Source organism: Myxine glutinosa, chromosome 1 (genome assembly GCF_964187855.1).
Source record: "Myxine glutinosa chromosome 1, kmMyxGlut1.1, whole genome shotgun sequence".
Taxonomy (NCBI): Eukaryota; Metazoa; Chordata; class Myxini; order Myxiniformes; family Myxinidae; genus Myxine; species Myxine glutinosa.
Window position 1 is genome coordinate 152,441,815 of NC_136261.1, and position 25,442 is coordinate 152,467,256.

The following is a 25,442-nucleotide window of genomic DNA, read 5'->3' on the forward strand; positions in this document are numbered from 1 at the left end:
TTCTCACACTAGGTTGAACATTGTGCTCCAAAATGCCTTGGTAATCTCCTGATTTTACGTTGCCATGCACACATTCTAGGCACCCAGTGCCAACCAGCATCTCTATGCAGCACAACAACCCCAAAACATCACTGAACCTCCTCCATGTTTGACTGTAGGGAAGGTGTTGTTTTCTTTGAAGGCTTCATTTTGTTTTCTGTAAATATAGAGATGATGTGCTTTATGAAACAGCTGTAATTTCGTCTCACCTGTCCACAGGACATTCTCCAGTCGGGTTCGCAAATTTTGGCAAACTCCAGTCCGGCTTTCTTATGTTTCTCTCTCAGCAGTGCGGTCCTCCTGGGTCTCCTACCATAGAACCCCCTTTAATTGAGTTGGTGATGGATGGTGCGAGTTGAAACTGTCGTACCTTGTGTCTGAAGGTCAGCTGGAATCTGTTTCGCAGTTGATCGAGGTACTTTCTCCACCATTCAAACAATCCTTCGTTGCAATGTTCGATTAAGTTTTCTCTTGCAGCCACGTCCAGGGAGGTTGGCTACAGTGCCATGGGCCTTAAACTTCCTGATAACATCGCGTACGGTGGATACAGGAACATCAAGGTCTCTGGAGATGGACTTGTAGCCTTGACATTGTCCAACAATGTCCACGCTTGGCTACAATCTTGTGTCTGACCTCCTCAGACAATTCTCTGGTTTTCTTTCTTTTCCCCATGCTCATTGCGGTACACCCAGTGACACACAACAGCAGAATGACTCCTTTTCGCTGTTCAAACTGGTTGAAAGTGATTTTTATATTGCAGGCATCTGCAACTCACCACAGGTGAGTTGAATTCCCAAGTAAAGGAGAATCACCTGCTTGAAATCTAATTATTTCTAACAACTTCTAAAAGGTGCGAATTATATTGTCCGGCCATTTTAGGATTTCTGTGTGGAATAAGCTAAGATTTAGTAATTAGTTCAGCTTTTTTTGTTTTGTTCCACCGCAAACCAAATAAATACATATGTAGATATCAAAGTATTTTTTAATTTGAACAATTTTCTGGAAGAAACGGTGCATTATTTGAAAAAAGTGCAAGGGTGCCAATATTTTAGGCCACGACTATATACATATATATATATATATATATATATATACCAACTGTTTGAAGAACGTGACTTTTGATGTAAAATTATATATTCGGAAATGAATTGCGAGAACCAACAATGAGATAGGAGACGGAGACAGTGCGGATAAAAACGGTCTAACATTTCGTGCGATGGCTAAAACCAATAACAAACAGTCGTGCAGCATTAACAGGAATGAGACGAGCGAAGGAAGCAGCAGCTCTGGTTCGTCGTATCCATTATTATGTGCGCGTGGCTGTGCTCGGAGCTCGGCGTGAGCGTGACGTCATACCCTGCGATCCGAATCCGACGGTCGAGGCTCGAGACGAGGTCAGACGGAGCACGAGGCCCGGTATAAACACCGGCTCGCATACTGGACCCACAGCTCTGGGCCGCAGACCACAGAGGTCACTGTGAGCGGACGCTTTTTACATTACACTCACGCCATCAGGTATATATCTTCATACCTACTGTATAACGTGCGTACGACGAATCACCCGTTTCTCCGTTTGTCATCATGATGTCCTTGTATAATTGTCCATATTGTAATTGTCGCCACACGTGTACATTTGGCTTCGGACGTGCAGATTGTGTACACCATCAATGGGATTTTCAATCGGCCTAAAAAGCCAAAAATATACGTTTGATGCAATAATCGTATTTTTTTTATTGTAGGTCGAGGCTCATGGAAGAACTAGAACATACAACGGATCAGGCGCAACAGTAGAAAGCGAGGGAGGGAAACCCACCAGTAGAAGGATTGAGGGATGAAATAGAGGGACGTTTGGATAAAGAGGAGATGTGGGGAAGAATGATGCACTGGGTGGACAAGATGGATACAGAAACAAACTCTCAGGAAGGAAAGACGGGAACCTGGATTTAAGAGGTGGGCTTGGGGAGGGTTGGAAGAAAAAGAGGAATCACTCCTTTCGCATCTTCAGATCCATTGGACTACATAGGCAGTTTTTCCTTCAATGGCGAGGGGGCACAATCCTGGATGGGTCGCCACTACACATATGATACTCAAATGGCTTATTACCCCCAGGAAGCTGGTACAGGCTCAGTCAACCCACCAGGTGTTATTTTAACGGCACAACAGGGGCTCAAACTCATGGACCCTAAGATCTTAGGCCAGCTACCTTAACCGTTAACACCAGGCTTTGGGAAGGGTATTTGTGGGTAGAAAAGGTCATGGTTTTGGATGGGAGTGTTCCGAGAAGGTGGTGCTGTCCTGACGATCTGGATGCAAGAATGAGATTGAAGAGAATGTGGAAGTTGGCTCCACAAGTGGGGGCAAATATATTTGAATGAATGAGTGGAATCCAAGTAAATCTGCCTTTCCTGATGCTCGTTTCTGTAAGGGTAGTGACGTTTTTGGAGCACACTCTTCTTGGGATGCATGTATGCAGCCTGTCCTGTCTGAAATTAGATTATGTTCAACAAAACGAATTACTTTGGGTCAAATTTAATTGGTTACGAGTTAGGTGGGTGTCTCCTCCTGTTTCCTTATTTATTTATTTTATATACATAGTCAAGTCAAGTCCTTATTCCCTGTTTGTCGTTAAAAGGCGACAAAAAGGGCTGGCGTCAGGAAGGGCATCCGGCCGTAAAACATTGCTTCAAAAAGGGGACCGAAAAACAACAACAACCACGGCTCCCGAAAAAGGCCAACCCCCGCTTTGCGGGGAAAAATGGCCTCTAAAGGTGGTTTTTTATATACATAGTCAAGGCTCGTAGAAGAACGAGAACACAAAACGGATCAGGACATAGCATAACATAAGGAACAGCAGGAGGACGGGAAAATACCAACAGCAGGACAGAGGGAGAAAATGGATGAAGATGGACAAACAAGGGATGAGGGGTAGGGGAGAAAGCAATGGATATGAAAGATGGAAACAGAAGCAAAAATTTGGAAGGGGTGGGGATGGTTTAATGAGTGTAGACAAGATCATAGTTTTTGATTGGGGATGATTTAGGATTAAGATGGTGAACCTGTGATGGTGGTGAGCAGCTGTTTTGAAGACTGGGAGGGAATAATGAGATCGAAGAGAGTTTTGAACGCGGTTCCACATGCGGGGAAAAAGAGGAATAAATGAGTGGAGTTGAGCGGTGGTTCTGGATGTTGGCAGTTTCACTTGGTGGAGGTTGCTGATGGATCATGTGCGTATTGTAAATACCTGCTGTGGACAAAGCATGGAGAGGGCAGAGGGTGTAAGACCAGAAAGGAGGTGAAAGAAGACAGCGAGACCACTGACCAACAGACTCGTGATAATGATAGGCCCGGCCCATAGACTCAGCCTTATCACGACAGATTCCAATAATCTTGAAGGCCTTGGTTTCCATGGCGTCAAGCTGAGCAAGATGTGAGGCAGGAGGGTCAGCCCGGAGGAGAGAACAGTACCCCATCAAGATGCGGATGAAGGCTTTGTAAGCAGATAGGAGTTCAGGTGTGCCAAGGAAGGTCTTTGCATAACAGAGGATGCCCAGTCAGCGTCTGGCTTTGGAGGCCAACCTTTGGAATGCCCAAGAGAGATCATGGCTGAGAGTGAGACCCAATAGTTTGAGTGAAAGAACTTCCTTGAGAGGGTTATTGGGAAAGTAGATGGGAGGGTTTGTGGTACGGTCCTTTCGTAGAGAGAGAGGCAGAAACAGAGCTTTATCAGGGTTAAAAGACATGTTCCAGGTGTTTGACTAGTTTGTGATTTTGTTTAAGGTGTGAAGAGAGGGAGGAAGCCCAGAGGGAGGAAGGTCGCTCCATTCCTCATCCCTCAGATCGGCAGTCTGCAGCCTCCTCACTCTCTGCAGACCTGGACAAAATCACAGACTGGGCAAACAAGTGGAACATGTCTTTCAATCCTGACAAATCTCACACTCTCACTATGTCTCTCCGAAAAGATCGACTGGACAACCCTCCCATCCACTTTCTGAATAATCCTCTCCAAGAAGTTCTGTCACTCAAGCTTTTGGGTCTCACTATCTGCCATGATCTTTCCTGGGAAAACCACATTTCAAATCTGGCCTCCAAAGCCAGTCGCCGACTGGGCATCCTCCGTCGTGCGAAGTCCTTCCTTGGTACACCTGAGCTCCTCACCACTTACAAGGCTTACCCCCCCCTCTCTGGGCTCTGTTCCCCAAATATTCGTACAGGTCGCACAAGATCTGCCTGCAACCCTCTTATGGTTAAACTGCCAAAATCAAGACTTTCTGCTCACCTTCACTCCTTCATTCCTCTTTTCTCCCACCTCTGGAACAAACTCCCTCACTCTCTTCAATCCCACTCCACCCTCCAGGTCTTTAAAACAGCTGTTCATCACCATCTCTTATCCTCCCCCATCCAAAACCTTGATCTTGACTACCCCCGCTAATTTCACCCAAAATCCTACACTTTTTTTTGAAATACCAACTTCTGTCCTGGAAGTCCTTGGTGTCCTTGTGTTTTATACTTCTCCCTCCACCCCCCCCCCCCCTTCCCACGCCTCCTCCCCCCAAGCCCTCTCCCTCCCACACTTCTCCCTGCTCTCAAATGTTGTGTTTGTGTGCTTCCCCTTCTCTCCCCATCTTGTCTTCCGCTCCCTCTTTTTATATATTTTGTTTGTCTGGTTGATTTGTTTGTGAAATTAATGTTAGCTCTTTCACGAGCCTCGATTCAGTATACAAAAAAAAGAAGCAAAAAAGCCGCTGCATGTCTGTCTGAAGCATGAAGAAGGTGACAGCAGACGGTGGATTCATCAGCAAAGAGATAGAGTATTTTCCAGAGAGTAGTGAGAGATCATTGATGATTAGGAATAGGATGGGGCCTACAATACTGCTTTGGGACACTCCAGTCTTAAGAAGGAGAGGCGAAGGGAGGGTTGGCTACGAGCCACACGTTTTAGAGCCACATGTTGGACATGAGAGTGGAGGAAGTCAGTAAATGATTTTATGTCACCTGTGATGATGGATTCCATGACCTTGCTGATGATTGGAAGTAAGGTAGTTGATCTGTAGTTAACGGAATCCTTATTTTACCTTTTTATGCAGTGCTGTGATGTTGGCTGATTTCTGGTAGGTCCCATAGTGAGTGGCAAATATGCTGAAACGCAAGCAGAGCTCACGGATCGAGAGCCAGACCGTCACAGACTTTGGGCCAGATGAAAACCTTTCGGACAATGCTGACATCTTTTGGATCAACAAGCCAGTAAGTGTGTGTGTGTGTGTGTGTGTGTGTGTGTGTGTCTGTCTGTCTGTCTGTCTGTCTGTCTGTCTGTATGTATGTTGACAATATCTGGCAGATATAACCTTACAATAAGAAACAAAGGACATACTGGGAAGATGCTCAGTTTTGTGAAGTTACCATGCAAAGTTGTTTTGATAACCGTCCTGAAGGTGTATGCTTACTAACATGATGAGAAAGCTCTTCTTTTGAGGTTATTCTATATTTGCTCCCTTATAAGGAACTTTAAGGCAGGAGGCCATTAGGCCCATAAAGCCTGCGCAATAGTTGCCAACCTAAGGTTGTCCGTGCTCTATCCTTTTAAAATGCTGAGCCTAAAGCAAGGAGGCAGCACGTACAAGGAGCCAATTTCCTTAGGTCTTTTGTATGACTTGGCTGGGGTTCCAACCGCCAATCTCACATACTCAGAGTGAACACTCTAAGCATTATGCCACCAAGTCAACTTTTGTCTCGTATTTGATTATCCTCCATATATTGGGAGACATACGAATACTTCTTTACCTGCTGAACTCTCATGCAATCGAGCTCCATGTATTGCACCGTTACTTTTTGACCAAATGCACACACATGTCCTAATGAAATATAGTGACGTCACATTTTCACATGACAAAAAATATAAATAGAATGTTATGAGATGAGATAACATACAGTGGCCAACTTTGGTCCATATATGATGCAAAAGCACTCATTTCTTTCAACAAATTGTGTAAAAAGTGTCCAACAGGAAGTGGTAGCAGAATTCCCTTTGAGTTGTCTAGTCTGGCTTGGATTTTCTACCATTAACTGTCAGATTGGTGATTCATAGGCAAGGTGTGGCATCACAAAGTGTGCCTTCCTCGGATGGATGTTGCTGGCGACCCGGACACTAACATTCCCTAATAGACGTTAAATAACCAAAAAGTTAACCGAGTTATCAGTGACATCCTGGAAAATAATTCAGAGAATCCTGCTCTAACCTCGAAGGTGCACATCAGCACTAAAGCTGCGCTCCCTATAAAATGGTGCTAGGCCTACTAGCAGCGACGTGCTGCATACAACAGGAGAGTGAAAATAAATTAAAAGTTGGAGAGTGTATGCCCACGTTAAGTTTATTCTGCAATAACACAGTGTCCACAAATTACTGTTCCAAATTCAAACGGTAATAAAAAAAAATGAAGTGTTTTTTTAAAAAGTGGTTTGCCGCATGTGAAGTATTAAAAAATAATTTAAAACAATTGGATACAACAATGTGGTTTGCTGCATGAGAAAGACAATTTTAAAAACATTATTGTCAAGATCATCCTCCAAATCTGAATGGACTTATGGGGATTGCCCTGTGCTCGAACAACTCACGAACGTATTCAACATCCTCACCAATTATGCTTTTTTTTCCTTTTCTTTTTGAATACAAGATCGAGGCTCGTGTAAGAGCTAACATTAATGACAAAAACAAACAAACGGACACATAAGACGAAATAAAGGGAGCAGGAGACAAGATGGGGAGGCGCACAGGTACAACATTTGAGAACAGGGCCATCGGGAGATCTGTGGTAGGTAGAGGGCTTGGGGGAGGAGGCATGGGAAGAGGGATGGGGGGGGGGGGGGGAAGGTAAAAAAACACATGCCTGCCTGCCATCTTCCTCTGCAAGATGCCATCAGTCTCCATAAACTTTTTGACCAATTCATGATTAGTTTTTCTCTCGTGGCTTCCTTCCATCGGTCATCCCGAAGCTTCGTTGAACCTGTGCAACTGAATGGTTGTTTATAAACCAGACAACATGCTGCATTTTTTTCTTGTGGGGATCTCATTTGCAGTAAATGTGACGTCACATTTCACAGGAGACACCAGGAAACGTGAAAAAATTCAATAAAACTCCTGTGGTGCGTACTTCCTGTATATGCATGCCCACGTTACGTTTCTGCTGCTGTTACGTGCTCCTCCCCAACCCCCGGTCACGGTGTACCTCCGAGCCCCGAGAGGAGTCACGGCAGAAAAATGTGTTATTCTGTATGTCAAAGATCAATGGTGAAGCCACACCAATTGTTACCAACAAACAAATATTGTATTAAGATCACACAAGAATAACAGTACAACAACAATAGTAATCAATTGTACAACCAATATATATTTCCTATGATGGTACCATCAGGTTCGTACAATATAACTCACTGTGCTCCAAGTGAGCGAAAAGAAGAACATTCCCCAATGTCTCTTTCCCGACTTCAAGCCAAAGTTGATTCCGGCTTCAAGCCAAAGTCGATCCGCTCCAGTAATCGTCAGAACGATGTCGAATCGAGACCAGAATCCCGTTCGGGTGACAGTCACAGTCACGCGGCCATAGCTGTGCAAAGGTGCCCTCAAGGTGACGGGGAAATCCAAAGGCACCCTCCAGGCGACTGGGAAATCACACCCTCGGGTATGGACGTTTCACGGTTCCAAATCGGCGAACCGCAGATTTACCTTCAAAATCCACGTTACACACACACACCCCAGATAAACATCTGGATGCAGTGAAAATGGTTGAAGCGAAGTGATAAACCTTGCGCGATGCGCAAGGCGCGCGAGTCAAGATGGCCGACGGCCTGTTCTCGAGGCGTAACGGCACGACGATGATTCTCCTCAGAATCAACCGCCAAAACCTGACACGCAGGTTGATCTGTCACAGCGATAACTCTGTCGCAAGAATCGCTTTCCCGGGAAACACGAAGTTCGCTCGTGACCTCCGTTCGTCAACGTTTGCTCCAGACCTCGAAGCAGCTAGGCTTCTTCCCCGTGAAAATGGTTGAAGCGAAGTTCGCTCGTGACCTCCGTTCGTCAACGTTTGCTCCAGACCTCGAAGCAGCTAGGCTTCTTCCCCGTGAAAATGGTTGAAGCGAAGTGATAAACCTTGCGCGATGCGCAAGGCGCGCGAGTCAAGATGGCCGACGGCCTGTTCTCGAGGCGTAACGGCACGACGATGATTCTCCTCAGAATCAACCGCCAAAACCTGACACGCAGGTTGATCTGTCACAGCGATAACTCTGTCGCAAGAATCGCTTTCCCGGGAAACACGAAGTTCGCTCGTGACCTCCGTTCGTCAACGTTTGCTCCAGACCTCGAAGCAGCTAGGCTTCTTCCCCGACTCACTCGCTCCGCCTTCTCTCCTCCTCTTCCTCTTCATCATCGTCCGGTTCCGGTTTCATTTAAAACATTAACTTTTTTACCTTTTGAAAATAGTAATATCTATTTCCTTTAAACGACAACAATAATAGTACATGGAATCAAAAATGTTTACAGTGGATGAAAACCACAACAACGGAAGTGACGAATCCGTAACACTTCCCCCCCTCAAGAAAGAAAGTTTGAACATCGTGAAAACTTTATTTGCAGGCAAAAACTTTTTTAACAAACAAAAGTAAAACTCACACCCAAATCATCAATTCCCGTGAGCAACGTTAATTAATATTTCCCAAAATAAAGCAACAAAACTTCCAAACAACCTACAGAAATTTCCAAAGTTAGTTCACTCTGGACAAAGCATCAGCAACGACATTGTCCCTGCCCTTTACATGCTCAATTTCCCAGTTGAACTCCTGCAAAGCCAAACTCCATCTCATCAACCTCTGATTTATATTTTTTATTTTTTTTGAATGAAGGTTAAGGAGTTGTGATCAAAAATCCAAAGAAAAGCAAATCTATAGCACTTTTTGAAGGAGGCCGAGCTGAGAGCCAGGTTTCATGGTGGTTGGGTGTTGAGGCCTGGAAGTATTCACTGCATGGACGCATTTAGGAACGTGGAGTTCACGGGTTAATCTGTGTAGGAATCTTGGCTCGGCTGCTCCTGAGCACTCAGTGCTTCCAACTCTTTTCTTGATCATAAAAATCATAATCACGGTTGTAGTGTCGTGTGCTGTATTCACGTGAGTAGCGGTCCCCATCTCGGCTACCACCGTAATAGTCATCCCGTCGAGAGTTGCCAAAACTGCGCTGCTGCTGCTGGGAGCCTCTGTAGTAATCACGACTGCGGCCGCCACCAAAACTACTACTCCCACCCAGGGAGCCATAGCCACCCCTGAAACTACCTCCACGTGTTCCTCCTCTGTAGCCCCCTCGATGCCCATGGCCTGCCTTCTCTACTGTTATGGTCCGACCATCCAAATCCTTGCCATTCAAATCCTTTTCTGCATCTTTGGCATCCTTTGTGTTTTCAAACGTGAAAAAGCCAAACCCTCTCGACTTTTGCGTCTCCCTGTTTTTATCAGCAGCACTTCCAAGAGTGGTCCATATTTGCGAAAGATAGAGTCCAGAACATCTTCTCTTGTGTCAAAGTTCAGTCCACCTACAAAGAGCTTTGCCAACATTGCCTCCACCCATGACTTGTGTGTGCTGACGCTTAGTTTCAGTGTACTCGACAAGAAGGGACTGTGCAAGGCGTGACGTCAGTACCTTCTCCTTCTCTTCAGAGCACTTCCTACCCATAGCACGAGTCGCTGCACAGGATGGAAAGATACCCGGAATCTCCTGCTCTAACTGTGCGGTGTTATTTTCCATACTGGGCTTTTCAACCAACACTGGATTACCAGAAACTCGACCACCGGCCAAATCATTCCCGATAATAAAAGAGATTCCCTCTACAGGAAGAGTGGCTTGTAAACCTACGGTGACCAGTCCTGATACCAAATCAGACTTCAAATGGATGACATGAAATGGAGCTTTAACATAGCCACCAACCCCCTGTAAAAGAACACTGACACCAGTTGCCGTCTTCTCTGACAATGGCAAAATGCCTTCAAGCATCAAAGATTGATGTGCTCCTGTGTCCCTCCATACCCTAACAGGTCTCTGGTTCGTTAAGTCTCCATCCAGTGACACAAACCCCTCTGAAATAAAATGTTTGTAACCCTCTTGAACAAGGTCGTCTGTGATGCCGTAACTTTGGCATGGGAACCTTCACAAGGCACGGTCCTCCAAGGACGTTTTCATGCATTTGCCAATGCATTCAGAGTTGTACTAGTCTGACTCCGCTCCTGATTTTTCCTTTTCAGGGCATAACATTGGGACATCAAATGCCCAGGTTTCTTGCAAAAAGCGCAAGTAGGCCCGGAGGAAAAACTCGTGGTCTGCCTCGGGCCCCCTGGAAGATAAGTCTGTCTTGGAACTGTAGTCTTCTGATCCCTAAAAGTCGCGGTATCAGATTTGTCCTCATAGTCATCTCTAGGCCGCCTCCATGAATATTTGTTCTCTGCACCTGATTTACCATAACTCCCCTGGCTAACTCTAGGCCGGAAGTTAGGTTTGTGGAACCCCATCCTGTGTGTCAAGGCATAGTCATCTGCCACGGTTGCTGCCTCATACAACTCTGGTACTTTCTTTTCATCCAGATGTACTTTAATGTCCGCGTGGACACACTGTTTGAATTCCTCCACAAAGATCAATTGTCGCAACCGGTTGAAGTCTTTCCCAATCCCCTTCGAGTCACACCACCGATCAAACATGGTTTCCTTCATTCTGGCAAACTCCACATGGGTCTCACTCTCCCTCTTCCTGGCATTCCTGAATTTTTGCCGGTAAGCTTCAGGGATCAATTCATAGGCTTTGAGAATTGTTTTCTTCACTATCTCATAATCTGCACATTGGTCAATCGGTAAAGCCGAATAGATATCTTGAGCTTTGCCCACCAGAACACTTTGCACTAACATTGTCCAGGACCCCACAGGCCATTTTAGCATTTGAGCCACTTTCTCAAAGTGTAAAAAAATACTTGGCTACCTCCTTTTCATTGAAGGGTGGATCCAGCCTCACATGCCTGCCAACATCCCAAGTGTTCTGACTAGTTGTCGAACTAGCCGGCATGGATACTACTTCTCTCCGTTCTCCCATTAATTCCAGCTCCTTGAGTTTAAGTTCCTTCTGATACTCCATGTCACTTTCCTTTAACTCCCTTTCAGCTCTCCTTACCTCTGCTCTTTCCTCTGCTCTTCTTTTTTCTTCAGCTCTCCTTTCCTCTGCTCTTCTCTCCTCGAGTTTTCGTTCCTGTTCTACTCTTCTTTCCTCAAGTTCCCTTTCAGCTCTCCTTTCCTCTGCTCTTCTCTCCTCGAGTTCTCGTTCCTGTTCTGCTCTTTCCTTTTCTGCTTTCCTTTCCTCTGCTTTTAACCTTTCCTGGCTCCGCAGTTGTATCCATTTTCCGGGGCTCCACATTTTCTTTTTCCTCGGGTGACCAATCCAAGGCTACCTCTTTCCATGTTCCTTGTCCCACCAGCGATTCTACCACCAATGTCTGCATCTTTGCTTTCTTCATATGAGCTCGGACCTCGAAGTAAAAATATTTGGCCAATATCAAGAGTTCCGATCTTTTTAACGCTTGGAACTGTGCCTCATTAGGGGATGCCGCAAACTTTTCTGCGTCAAACACCATGGTGACTATTAGTTAGCACCTGTTAACCTTCACACAAAAAAATTCAATTTTTTTCTTTTTTTTGAAAAATTTGTGAATGTTAGAAAAATTCCAAATTTGGGAATTTTGGGAATGTTAGGGAATTCTATCCCGGACGAGCCCCCAATTTCTGTTACGTGCTCCTCCCCAACCCCCGGTCACGGTGTACCTCCGAGCCCCGAGAGGAGTCAAGGCAGAAAAATGTGTTATTCTGTATGTCATAGATCAATGGTGAAGCCACACCAATTGTTACCAACAAACAAATATTGTATTAAGATCACACAAGAATAACAGTACAACAACAATAGTAATCAATTGTACAACCAATATATATTTCCTATGATGGTACCATCAGGTTCGTACAATATAACTCACTGTGCTCCAAGTGAGCGAAAAGCAGAACATTCCCCAATGTCTCTTTCCCGGCTTCAAGCCAAAGTTCGTCAGTAATCGTCAGAACGATGTGGAATCGAGACCAGAATCCCGTTCGGATGACAGTCACAGTCACGCGGCCAAAGCTGCGCAAAGGTGCCCTCAAGGCAACGGGGAAATCCAAAGGCGCCCTCCAGGCGACTGGGAAATCACACCCTCGGGTATGGACGTTTTACGGCTCCAAATCGGCGAACCGCAGATTTACCTTCAAAATCCACGTTACACACACACACACCAGATAAACGTCTGGATGCGGTGAAAATGGTTGAAGCGAAGCGAAAAACCTTGCGCGATGCGCAAGGTGCGCGAGTCAAGATGGCCGACGGCCCGTTCTCGAGGCGTAACGGTACAATGATGATTCTCCTCGGAATCAACCGCCAAAACCTGACACGCAGGTTGATCTGTCACAGCGGTAACAACTCTGTCGCAAGAATCCCTTTCCCGGGAAACCCGAAGTTTGCTAGTGACCTCCGTTCGTCAACGTTTGCTCCAGACCTCGAAGCAGCTTGGCTTCTTCCTCGACTCACTCGCTCCGCCTTCTCTCCTCCTCTTCCTCTTCGTCGTCATCCGGTTCCGGTTTCATTTAAAACATTAACTTTTTTACCTTTTGAAAATAGTAATATCTATTTCCCTTAAACGACAACAATAATAGTACATGGAGTCAAAAATGTTTACAGTGGATGAAAACCACAACAACGGAAGTGACGAATTCGTAACACTACAATATGTTGTGCTGTGCTGAAATCCAAATCCTATCCAGGTACCTTCTGATGACCCCAATGCAGTATTTGGTCTTTGATTTATTTATGTGCATGTGTGCAGTGGGTTCACCGAATGCTCCGGATGTGCGCCATAGCCAGTGTGGTGTCCGTGTGTGCAAACACTCCGCACACATTCGCTGACTTTCCACTGCTGCAGTACGGTACCTGTGCAGCTGACTGCACACTTACACTGTTGTTCAGTGCTGAGACAATTGCTAAGATGCATATTCGTGGGATCATTCAGGTATGTTAATAAAAGTGCTTGCAACATAGCAATGATGTGAAACTTTGAAATTCATTGACTTAGCATGAAGGATCTGATTGGCTTTTCCAAACTTTCTTCTTCCAGGGGGAGAATCCTTATCTTAAGGATAGGTGGTGTGTCTTTGATGGCTCCATGGTGATCTTCCTTTGGGTCTCTCTTGTTCTGCAGGTAATGGGCTCTTGCATTCTTTGAGAAGGCATCATTGTTAGATGGTAGCAGGCTCAACTCGTGGAATTCTGGTCCTGGGATTGATCCTATCGGCAGAGGCAATTCTAACTTGAGCAGACATTCAGGTGTGGCGCTATGCGTAGAACAGTGTGCGGCATCATGAATTGTGCTGTGGTTTGATGAAAAGTTGGGTATACTGTATAAAATTATGGGGTCATGAAATATGTTTATTGGGAATAGCTCTGGGTTGTTACCATAGCAATGTAAATAAGCTCTGCCAATACATTGAATATATAGTTGTAAATGTTTAGGAAAAATATACTGATGGGATATCGATTAAGAAATAAGATTCAATCAAACGGAGATACAATTTGTTAACTAGAGAGTTCATAGAACATCGACATCGTAAATAGCCAAATAGGCAGCCTCTTCTTCACCACAATTCTGTACCCTCTCGCATGCCATTCCCTCTATTGCTGTATATCAATATATTATATGGTTCTTGGAAGTATTATGAAGGTGATTTGTTTTCTACGTTCTTCAAGTATATGATTCAATTTAAATAAAGGTTTAAAGAGGCTTAAGGGCGTATAAATAAATTAATTCCAGGTTTTACCAACCATTTTACCCAGCGTCTATTACATCACCCTAGCTAACACATTACCGTAAAATGGGTTGAATAGGGACAGCAAGGTGAATAGGTACACAAACTGAAAAAAGTTCGGAAACCTTTTTCGCTGAAAATTGACAACCATACTGATTTGTTGATATTTGGGTTGAAAGTGTTCTCTTGTTTTTTTAAAAAGCAACTTATAGTCCCAACTTATAGTCCTGAAACCGCATATATGGGTTAAATAGGAATAAATAGGATTTCATGGCTGTCCCTATTCACCCCGTTTTACGGGTGAATAGGGACAGTCACTAAGACCAAAAAAAAAAATCAAGAAATAGGGACAGTTTGGAGAAACTTTTTATCCCATTTTTTTTTCATTGGCACCGTGGTTTATATTATGGTTGCATATTATGTGCATCCATCTGAGCTATCAATTTAGCAATAAGTTGGAAACTCAGGATTGTTTCTTGATTATTATTATTTTTATCTTAGTGACTGTCCCTATTCACCCGTAAAACGGGGTGAATAGGGACAGCCATAAAGATCCTATTTATTCCTATTTAACCCATATATGGGGTTAATAGGGTCTATAAGTTGCTTTTTTAAAAAAACAAGAGAACACTTTCAACCCAAATATCAACAAATCAGTATGGTTATCAATTTTCAGCGAAAAAAGTTTCCGAACTTTTTTTCAGTTTGTGTCCATATTCACCTTGCTGTCCCTATTCACCCCCATTTCACGGTACTTAGTTCTTCATGCCTGTTGTTTGTGTCTTTTATAACGTCCTTAAAACACTAAGTTTCCTGTTTCAAATGATTTTCAATTTTGTTTGACTGCCAGGTAGGCAGACAGAGTAAAAATATCTCACTCCGCTCTGCACATGTGTGGTCAGGCCAAATTCTGAGCTAAGGTATGGCAAAACGAAAGATTTGTCGTCCTATTCATGTTCCGACTCGTGTTGAAAATATAACATTCCCTTTGAATATGTTGTTCCTCGATCATAAACTGAACCAAATGCTTAACCCTGCTCTTCGCTTCCCGTGCGTGGGGTAAAGAATATGTTAAAATAAGTAACTCCATCACAAGAGTAAGAGATAAAATCCATCTTCTGCTGGAGGCATTTCAGTAAATATGAGCAAAGCACATTTATCCACAAGACATTATTGACACTAATAAATTAATAATATACAATAGTTAGAGAACAGAAAGAGCCTCAATAAAGCAATGTAATGGTTTGACCCCTGTACTTAATCCTTCTGAGCAATTTGTAATTTCACCATGGGATCAGCCCAAAAGGGCCTTTAATATTGTAAATATTTTGGTTAAACAAATGGGATGTGCAATCAAGGCATGCATGGTGAGTCAAATCATATATGAATACTGTCGTGTAATTCCCTCCCAGTTAACACCAGGAGAGTCACGGATGGCCAATAGCGAGCTTTAACTTCGGGCGTTCAGTTCAAATAGTGGATTTTATATCTATACGCGGGGGAAGAAAGGGGAGGAAGCTGAAGCGCTTACCTGAGCGATCCCGCCGGGCAGTCTTCAACCTGCAGAAAATAACTCAACCGAAAACGGATTGAGAATGTACAGAAATTAACGAAAGGATTTATTAAAAGAAATGCCGATAACAAGAAACGCGACGGTAAAACAAAATTCCTATAGGATCCTTCACACCAGACTTATAACACAAACGAAAGATGAAAATAAACTGGAAAATAAAATACGTGTGGGTTATCGTGGCACTTAGCTCAACTCGCTGCCTCGTCAGCAATCGTCCAGGCCCCAGCACGCAGTCTTGACGCGGCTCCGGCGTTGGCGGGAAACCGCTCGTCGTTTGGCGCGCGCACACAAAGTCAGGCCTCCGTTCTCCTCGCACGTCAAAGGATGGTGTCAGCAAGTGTGTCGAAGGCCAGGGAACAAACAAGGAAGTGCCAGAGGCAGGAACGTCGAGGAACAAGAGGAAGATGTGAGAGGCGAGGAAGGGCAAAATTAAGGCGTGGAGGGCAAAAAGCAAGAGCACAAGAGAGAAAATGTCGGTCATGGAGTTCTTTTATCTTCGGGGTCGTGACGTCATCAGCGCTTCATCAGCAATCAGCGCACCGCTTCTTGCTCGCCACTGACGTCATCGGTGGACCTTGCCAATCGGTGCTCTGCTTCCTCCTTGGCCTTCCTTCTACCAATCAGCAGGTAGCTCCTTGCTCCGCCCTGGCCAATCACGGCTCCTCGGTGCGTGTCTTCGGCCTGCCTGTCTTCCGTGGCGATGTAGCTGGTGCGTCCAAATGGATGTGCTCAGAACTGGCTACCGGTTGGTTTTATGGTTATTATTTAGTGCAATTAATGGGCATTTCCTCACTCATGTTTATTGCAGTGCCATAAAGGACAAAGGATGTATCACATAGGGTAAGACTTACAAGGGATAATTTATCCTTATGCCCTAAACTAGTTAACATGCCCCGCCCCATCGTGACGGGGATGAAGATACACCTTACATTCGGCTAAACAGAACTTATTACATGGTGATGGTCCTTACCCGACATCCGGAGCATGATCCCTACACAAATCTACCTGACTCTACATATCACTACCCCACAAACATAACAATACTTATGTCCAGCAGAGAACGTAAGCTGCATTATCATTTTCGTAAGGAGAACGTAAGATGAGGACAACTGGAGGTGTGAAAGCATGAATCGGTGAAGTAGAGAAAGCAGTCAGTTGAATAATGAATTCCAGAAACTGTTGATGTCAGGAGCCGATGAGACATTGGAGCAACCTTTTAGGGAGATACTGGATTTCAGAACACCAATCTGCCTCGCCAAACAGCCATACACGCCGGCTCCTTGGCAGCTCTCCGAAGACCACTCGGGAGACCAACACTTTCACAAAGGCATGATCAGAATCGCCAATTGGAGCAAGGACGTGCATGACACGTCTGATGGAAAGTTTGACATGACTAAATCTAACAAAGAATGGCTGCCATAATTTGAATAGAAACTGAGTAACTGCAGCAATTTCACAAAAGGCCTGGACTGTTGAGTTGATGTAGAGTCAGATAAGCCTGATGACTTATTGCATTGGTCATTGTGGACATGCTGAACATTTAAGTAACCTAATCTGTACATTCTATGCTTATGTTTCTCCAGGTGTTTGAAATAGCCCAACTGGTAGACACAATGTCACCACTGAGTATGCTGAGAATCCCTAGGCCACTAATCATGATCCGTTCATTTCGTGTGTATTTCCGGTTTGATCTACCACGCACACGCATTACCAACATCCTCAAGCAAGTTACACATCATACACAGCTTGGCTATTACTATGCCACTCATTTCCTTTCTCTTTTACTCTTTTGAACTATGTTGGATTTCATAACCTCTTGTTAATTCCATGCACACATTTCATATTCCTACGTAGTGCAATGCACACTTTGTACAAACTCCTCAAACAATATTGTCATTTGATCATTTCATGAGGCTCCTATAGTCATCTCCTATTGGTTTTCATTTTGTGATCCCCATTTATCTATCACTTAACACGAGCATCTTCTTGGCTCTCCCTTTCATACCCCAATGTTATGTTTTTATCTCCTTGTTGAGCAGGAGATCTGGTGAGCAAATCTGGAGTGTCTCCATCTTCTTGCTCTTCTTCCTTTTGCTCTACGGCATCCTTGGTGTACAGATGTTTGGAACCTTCAGCCATCACTGTGTAACCAACGACACACAACCTGGGTCTGAATTATCCACCATTTTGCTTGCTCGTTTTCCATTTTAACATTGTCATTGCAGGGTTATCCCCAGAAAAAAATCCCTGATTTTGTTTTTTAACACCCTGAAAAGGACCAAATATTGACCACCTTTACTTTCCCTGTGCGTATGTAATAAATAGGTGGCCCAAACTAAAATGAATTGAATTGCTGATGGTCATATTTTAAATTTTAGTAAAGTGACAAATTTCACGCTGATGTGCAAATCATTCTTTATTCATTCACTGAACGTTACAGCCCTTCACAGGGTTCGCTAGCTCAAACCAGTTTCGTATAATCTTTGTCATCTGGTTGATTATCATCAATATCTGCCACTTTCTTAGTATTTGTTGGGCTCATAAATGCTTTGTAAACACTGTGAAGTTACATGGCACTTAGCAAAGCATATTGATATTGACAGCCAATGTACATGAAGGTTATTGCTGTGTTTCAGGCTGCACTAATTTATGAAGTGTTTAAACATCCTGACCTGACTTTTAAATGTACAGTATATAGTCAAATATGCGATACAAGTTTGAGGAAACTCCTGCGTTTTAAACACCTCTTTTCACATAATACTGCATTGAAAAGGGTTGTTGGAAAACTGGATGAATAAATGCTTTTATTGCAAAAAATTGAAAATAATTAATTAAATAATTGCAATAAATATATTAAATAATTGCAATAAATTTTATTGCAATAATAAATAAATGCTTATTTCCTAACTGCAGACTTGGGAAAACATTCAATTTACAATGACAACAGCAATCGGTAGAGCGCATACCTCCGCCTCCGCCAGGCTGAGCAGTTTACGTTTTGTATTCCACTGATAGGCCGCATCTGGATCCGGACCTGAACCAAAATCCAATTGGCTTGTTCTTGTCACCTAACCACCTCATCCATCTAGTTTTGTCAGAACTCGTCCACAACGTTTTGAGATATCACGCAATCTATTGTTTTTGGCACTGCCTCTGAATGATGAAGAATCACTTGGGAATTCAAAGAAATTATCGTTTCCGGATCCAGATCTTCACCAAAATCAAATAATTTCATCCTTGTCACACACCCACCCGGTGTAAGCCTGGTTTTGGCTTAGCAGTTAGGGTGCCGGCTTGGGATCCTAGAATTCTGAGTTAGAATCCCGGTCGATAGTTGAATTAACGCCAGGGGGGTTGACTCAGCCTGTCATCCTTCTGAGGTCGGCAAATTGAGTACCAGTTCACTGGTAATTGGGGCAATGCATCAGGGGCACAAAACGTGCTTTCAGAGAAATGATGCAACCAGCAGCCACAGTCTGCATACGAAACAACAACAACAACAGCAATCCACCCGGTATACCTAGTTCATCCCAATCCGTTAACAACTTTGAGATATCCTGCGCACAGACCGACAAACGGGTGAAAACATAACCTCAGTCCACCTTAGTGTTAGGTATTTATCTGCTGTGCATGTAAATAAATGTACAGTATAACAAGCCAGCAGTATGCAATGGCATGCAAAGTAAAGTTTACCTTACCACGGTCAATGTGACCATTAAAAGCTAATAAAAAAGGCAAAATGAGCAAAACACAAAATCAGAGTGAAGACGAGGTGACAATAGCCAGCCATGGATAGAGGAATATTCTGAGATTATTATTCCACAACAGGTTAAATTTTGAAATTATATCAGATTCATTTTCTACAAAGAAATTATTTTATTTCATAAAGTTATCAATTCCATTTTGAGATTGAACCCAAATTAAACACAAAGGTAAGCAATGCTTCCAATGTAGCTGTTCTACAATGAAATTGTTTTTGTTAATTACGTATGGTTATGTTTTCACCTCTTGTCTGACTGTTAACAGGATATCTCGAAATGTTGTTTATGAATTCGGATGAAATTTGGTGAAGATGTAGCGTATGTGACACGGACGAAATTATTAGATGTTGGTGAAGATCTGGATCCGGATGTTGTATTTTTTAAAGTGATTCTTCACCAATTCTAGTGATAGGGCCAAAAACGGTATGTAGCAAGATATCTCAAAAAGTTGCAGACAGATTCGTACAAAACTTGGTGGACAGGTTGGGTGTGTGACAAGGAAAAATTTATCCAATTTTGGTTCAGGTCCGGATCCAGATCTTGTCTATCATTGGGATACAAAACGTAAACTGTTCAGCCTGGCGGAGGTATGCGCTCTACCGAGTGCCGTTCTAATTTGGACTTGTAAGACTGTGTAGCTCGAAAACAGATACTTTTATTTGGTAAAGAGACCACCATGTTATACCTGGGTACCCATTCACTCACTGTTTTAGATAACTACCATGATATGTGATTTTTAGAATCCAAATGTTGTGGATTTATATTTGGCATTCATGTCTTGTATGGATACTCAGATTGAACACACACTGACCTTTTAGTGTGTATGTGTGCGTTGCCATTTCCAGTAACGTATCATGGAACAGCTTGGCGATCCCAGACACTCATTGTTCTCCAACGGGAGAGGGATATGAGTGTCTAGAGGGCTTCAAGTGTGTTGATCTTCTTGATATGGGCCTCAGCCGTCAGGAGCTGGGTTACAGTGGCTTCAACGAGATTGGTAAAATAATCTTCATGGCTCATGATTCACAATCTATAGTGTATCATTTTATATTGGTATCCACAACAGATTAAAACTGTCCAATTATGATTATTTTTGGAAAAATACAGCAAGGACTGTTGACCACATTTAAGATTATTTTTTCTTGGATGCAAATTTGAGACTCATGGAAGAGCAAGAACACAACAGCGAATAGTGGAAAGCAGGATAACGCAACAGATGGAAACTTGGAGAAAGAATAAGAAGGGGGAAGAAGCATAGGAGAGGGAAGAATGAGAACAAAGGGGGGTGGAGGAGGACATGAGGGGTGAACAAGCTGGATATAAACTCAAACACTGCAAGAAGGAGGTTGAAAGAAAGGGATGGGAAAACCAGGAATGAAACAGCAATGAAACAAAAATGAGGAAAGGGGATTGGAGGGAGGGAGGGGTTGGGGGAGAAAACATTATTACCTGGAAAACATGGCGTGGTCATGGGAAAGGATAATGAGGGTTAAAAAATATCAGGAGTCTCATCCGGGGTGAACAGCCATTTTGAAGCCCTGGAAGGAATAAGGACAAGATGGAACAGACTCAGGTAGTTGGTTCCACAGGTGAGAGAAAAGAAAAACAAATGAGGAGAGGTGAACAGTGAGGCGGAATTTTTTGGAGTTTCACCAGAAGACCTGTTTACTGGCAGACCGCACGCAGCATGTCCACGGCGTCAAGATGTGATGTGAGGCAGGAGTACCAGCCCAAAGTGGAGAGCAATACCCACATCAAGCTGCAGATGAAGGCCTTGTAAGTTTATATTCAGATTTCGAAAATATAGACTTTGCATGGTTGAGGAGGCTCAGTTGGTGGCTCACTTTGGAGGCACACCTGGATATGTGATTTTCCAAGAGAAATAATGAATGATGGTGAGGTCCAAAGGTTTGAGTGACTGGATTTCTTCAGGTGGATTTCTTCAGGTGATTTTTCAAGGCTGAAAGACATCATATTATCCAAGTGTTCGACCAGCTCTTGGGTCTATCAAGGTCTGCAGAGAGGAAAGAGGCCGATCCCTGCCTATCGGAAGATTGAAGGATAATGCAAATAACATAAAATGGCCAGGCAGCCTCAAAAAAACAAAAACACAGCAGCTGCTGTTAGAAACATGATTAAAATATTGTACTTGTATTTAGAGGCTTAGCGGTTAGGGTGCCGGCTTGGGATCCTAGGATCCTGGGGTTGAATCCCAGTCGATCGCTGAATTAACGCCAGGGGGGTTGACTCAGCCAGTCATCCTTCCGAGGTCGGCAAATTGAGTACCAGTTCACTGGTAATTCCCTGTGTGTCGCAAGAGGCGACTAGCAGGGTTGGCGGCAGGAAGAGCATCCGGCCATAAAACATTGCTTCAAAAAGGGGACCACGGTGCCCGAAAAAGGCCAACCCCTGCTCTGCGGGGGAAAATGGCCTCTAAAGGTGGTACTTGTATTTAGAGCCATTCCATTGATGTATATGGACAAGCTGTTAACCTTCAGTAACCAGCCAAGCAATTCTTTGGGCTCCCTGTGCAACAAAACTGCATCAAAATTATACATGATTGACATTTTATGGGAAATGGATGTCAAGCCATTCCACACTATAGATTTACTGATGTGCTGTGGAAAAGAGGGGTGAGGGGAGAGGGTTGGGGGACTTAATGGGATTGTCACCCCTACAATTTTTTTGGGCAAAGTAATTTCTATAGGATTCTTTGTGTGCCATCCCATTCCTTCATAAGATTCCTCACTGTCTCTTCATTATATTTGGAATCAGCACCATATTTATGTATAGCTGGTAGATTTGTGATTGTTGTTGTTGTTGTTTCATATGCAGCCAATGGCTGCTGGTTGCATCATTCTCTGGAAACACAGCTGTGCCGCTGTGCCGCTGTGCCCCGTTTACCAGTAAGCTGGTACTCATTTTGCCATCCTCGGAAAGATGACAGGCTGAGTCAATGCACCAGGTGTTATTTCAACGGCACAATAGGGGCTCAAACTCAAGGCCTTAAGCCAGCCATATTAACCATTAAGCCAACACCAACCAGGCTTTGATTTGTGATTGCTAACGCCACATAGATCTGTGTGATCTGTAAGACCTTGGGTCAAGTTAAGTGGTGTCTGCCTTCTGAGTTGCCACCGCTGGACAACAGGATTTCTCTTGGTTTCCTCATTATTATTTCTTCACTTTCCGTCTTCCTTGTTTTTTTTTGTTTTTTTTATTGTTTTTTTTACAGGTTCTAAGGCTTTTGGATGAACTTGTGCCACAAATCACACACACACACATGAAGACATACATGAGACTACTCTGGACTTGACTTTCACACAATTTAACTTGACGCTGAGATTGAGGAAAGTGACGTCACTTCCTGGAGCACTCTGAACTTTTCACTCCATACTCAGTGGGGCAATGAAGAAGGAATTTCCTCCTCTTCCCCATGGATGCCAAGTTATGGGCGGTTTTCCATGCTCTGCCCTTTAAATGCTGAGTATCAAGCAAGGTTTTCTCATGTCGAGCAATGAAGCAGCACATGCCATTTTTTGAGTTTTTGGCATGTCTCGACCCGGGTATGAACGACTGACCTCCCAGATTCAGGGCGGATGCTCTAACCATTGTCACTGATTCTGGTAATGATCATTTTTGGGCCACATCAATGGAATGTTTGGAGAATTTACCTGATTATATGAAGGATGTTTCTTTGTCATGCAGCGGTCTGAATGGATTTCCTGTCATTCCTGCTATGCAATGGGATGAGCTGTCGGAATTCAAGACCTCATTCTCTCTCTTTTATCCCTATTTTTGTTTAATTTCTAGGCCGAGCATGAATGCTGCAGTGGTCGTGAGTGCGACCGATATGCTTCGTTCTGCATCCTGCATGTACATCCATGTAATAGTACCCATTGTTCACTATATGTCAAAAATGGTTACTCGGGTTCCAACATATTCAGCGAAAAAATAAGAACCAATCAAACATAATATGTCAAGTTTTTGAAACTGGAGAAGCTCGAGGGCTTTCTACAGGCTTGTTGCAAGTTCAACAACCGTGATGAAGATGACTCCGAGGGCCTTTCACTCACTCACCGCAGGCAGGTTGGTGGTCTTTCTGTCTTCTACCGACTCCTCTCCGGCCTTGCTCCCCCAGCTCTGTCTGTGCTCTGTCCCCCAAATATTCCTACAGGTCGCACAAGATATGCCAGAAACCCTCTTATGGTTAAACTGCCAAAATCAAGACTCTCTGCTCACCTTCACTCCTTCATTGCTCTTTTTTCCCGCCTCTGGAACAAACTTCCTCACTCTCTTCAATCCCACTCCTCCCTCCAGGTCTTTAAAACAGCTGTTCACCACCATCTCTTATCTTCCCCAATCCAAAACCTTGATCTTTTCTACCCCCGCTAATTCATCCCAGATCCACTTTTCTGAAATACCGACTTCTTTCCTGGAAGTCCTAGCTGTGTGCATGTGTTTTTTTTTTTATCTCTTCCACCCCCACCCCCTTCACACGCCTCCTCCCCAAAGCTCTCTCCCTCCCACAGATCTCCCGATGTCACTGCTCTCAAATGTTGTACTTGTGTGCTTCTCTCTCTCTCCCCATCTTGTCTCCCGCTCCCTTTATCTTATGTTTTATGTGTCGGTTTGTCTTTTTGTGATTGATGTAAGCTCTTATACGAGCCTCGATCTTGTATACAAAAAAAACAAAAACTCAAGTCCAGGAAGGCCAGACAATAGCTGCATACCTGTAAAACTAAGATATGTTAATGCTGATCTCTTCTTTTCCTAATCCGTCAACTGTTTACAACATCCCTCATGAACAAAACCGATTGAGAAGAAAAAAACGTTCCTTTCAACCATAATGAGTTCCAGCGTTTCCGTAGCTGCATTCTGTTGAGCAAGATGGTTATGCATTGCATCATACTTACGGAACCACAGACCAACATAATATTCACACGGCCAGAAATCAAGAGAAAACATGTACAAAATAAGACTTCAGAAACTGGAATAAAGCCCTTGAAAATTTTTTTGTGAATGCAAAACATCTCCCTGTAACATCTTTGCGGTGCAGAGTGTAATTCTACGTCAACAGTGTGATGACCAGCTTTGTGAAAGAATGATTAAAAAGCTGTCGAAAATTGATGATTGATGAAAAATTGATGAAACATCAATAAATCTCATCAATAATTATTTATGAAAAAAATCTCCGTTTTTTTTTTTGAGGAGATAATGCTAATGGTGAAGATTCTATGAAATTCCTGCATTTTTACAAAGTGGGAATTTTATGATTCCAAACTGCTGGACTGGCTACTTATAAATACATATGGCATGGCATTTCCACCAAAAAGCCATTAACGATTTTCATTCGGTGGATCGATCACGCCCTGCGACACCACAAAGGCATTCTGCAGTTTTTTGCGATCCGTTACATCAATACATGCAATGACTAGTGTTATCAAAGATTTGAAAACAACGATTAATCTCTCACCCAAAAAATGTGGAGGACAGGGCGATGATGCGGGGGTACCCAGATGCCAGATTCCAAACATTGAGCAACTGGATTGACCGCGGAAAGTTTCCGAAATCTTGTTGATAATTACAAGCCCCTGTAGATGGAATGTGATACATCTCCAGATGAAAACGTTGGCTCTGAGATGAAGACAAGGATCACTGGCATTGAGGCTCAAATGAGACATCAAACGGAAAACCAAATACTGCATTGGATTCATCAGAAGGAACCCAGATAAGCAAAGAGCAAAGATGGAGTCATCAGGAGGAACCTGGACAGGATTCACGTTTCAACTGCAACAAACATAGAGTACTTCTTCTTATATGTTGGGGAAAGAATATATAAGGGCAATCTTTCCAAAACTTTACAGCAATCAAAACTCTCGGCTGTTGACAGGTAGCACAATGCATGTCTTTTCCTCACGGTTATCCAGTCAATGGCAATGGATGAAAAGTTCAGTGCCGCCTTTGCTATTCTTCAGAAATAGGTTGGCGAGTACGAAACCTCAAAGCCTGCCTGTCCTACAAACCGACTTGTCCCTTGCAGATTAGAGCTCAGTGTGGGACAATCAGCATTCTCCGACACACCAATGGCACATTATAGGAGAGGATAAAAAAAAAAATATATTGTATACAAGATCGAGGCTCGTGTAAGAGCTATTGCTCGTGTATTA

General features: G+C 43.6%; 1 protein-coding gene across 1 annotated transcript in view; it reads left to right on the top strand.

Moving 5' to 3' along the window:
• Positions 1-5,171: 5,171 nt before the first annotated feature.
• NALCN (sodium leak channel, non-selective) overlaps positions 5,172-25,442 on the top strand; it is a 259,747-nt gene continuing 239,476 nt past the window's right edge. The window contains exons 1-6 of the mRNA XM_078778655.1: positions 5,172-5,280; positions 12,963-13,145; positions 13,251-13,334; positions 17,095-17,234; positions 17,551-17,679; positions 20,118-20,269. Coding sequence (XP_078634781.1) covers positions 5,173-5,280; positions 12,963-13,145; positions 13,251-13,334; positions 17,095-17,234; positions 17,551-17,679; positions 20,118-20,269 — 796 coding nt within the window. The 5' untranslated portion in view covers position 5,172. The remainder of the gene's footprint in view (positions 5,281-12,962; positions 13,146-13,250; positions 13,335-17,094; positions 17,235-17,550; positions 17,680-20,117; positions 20,270-25,442) is intronic.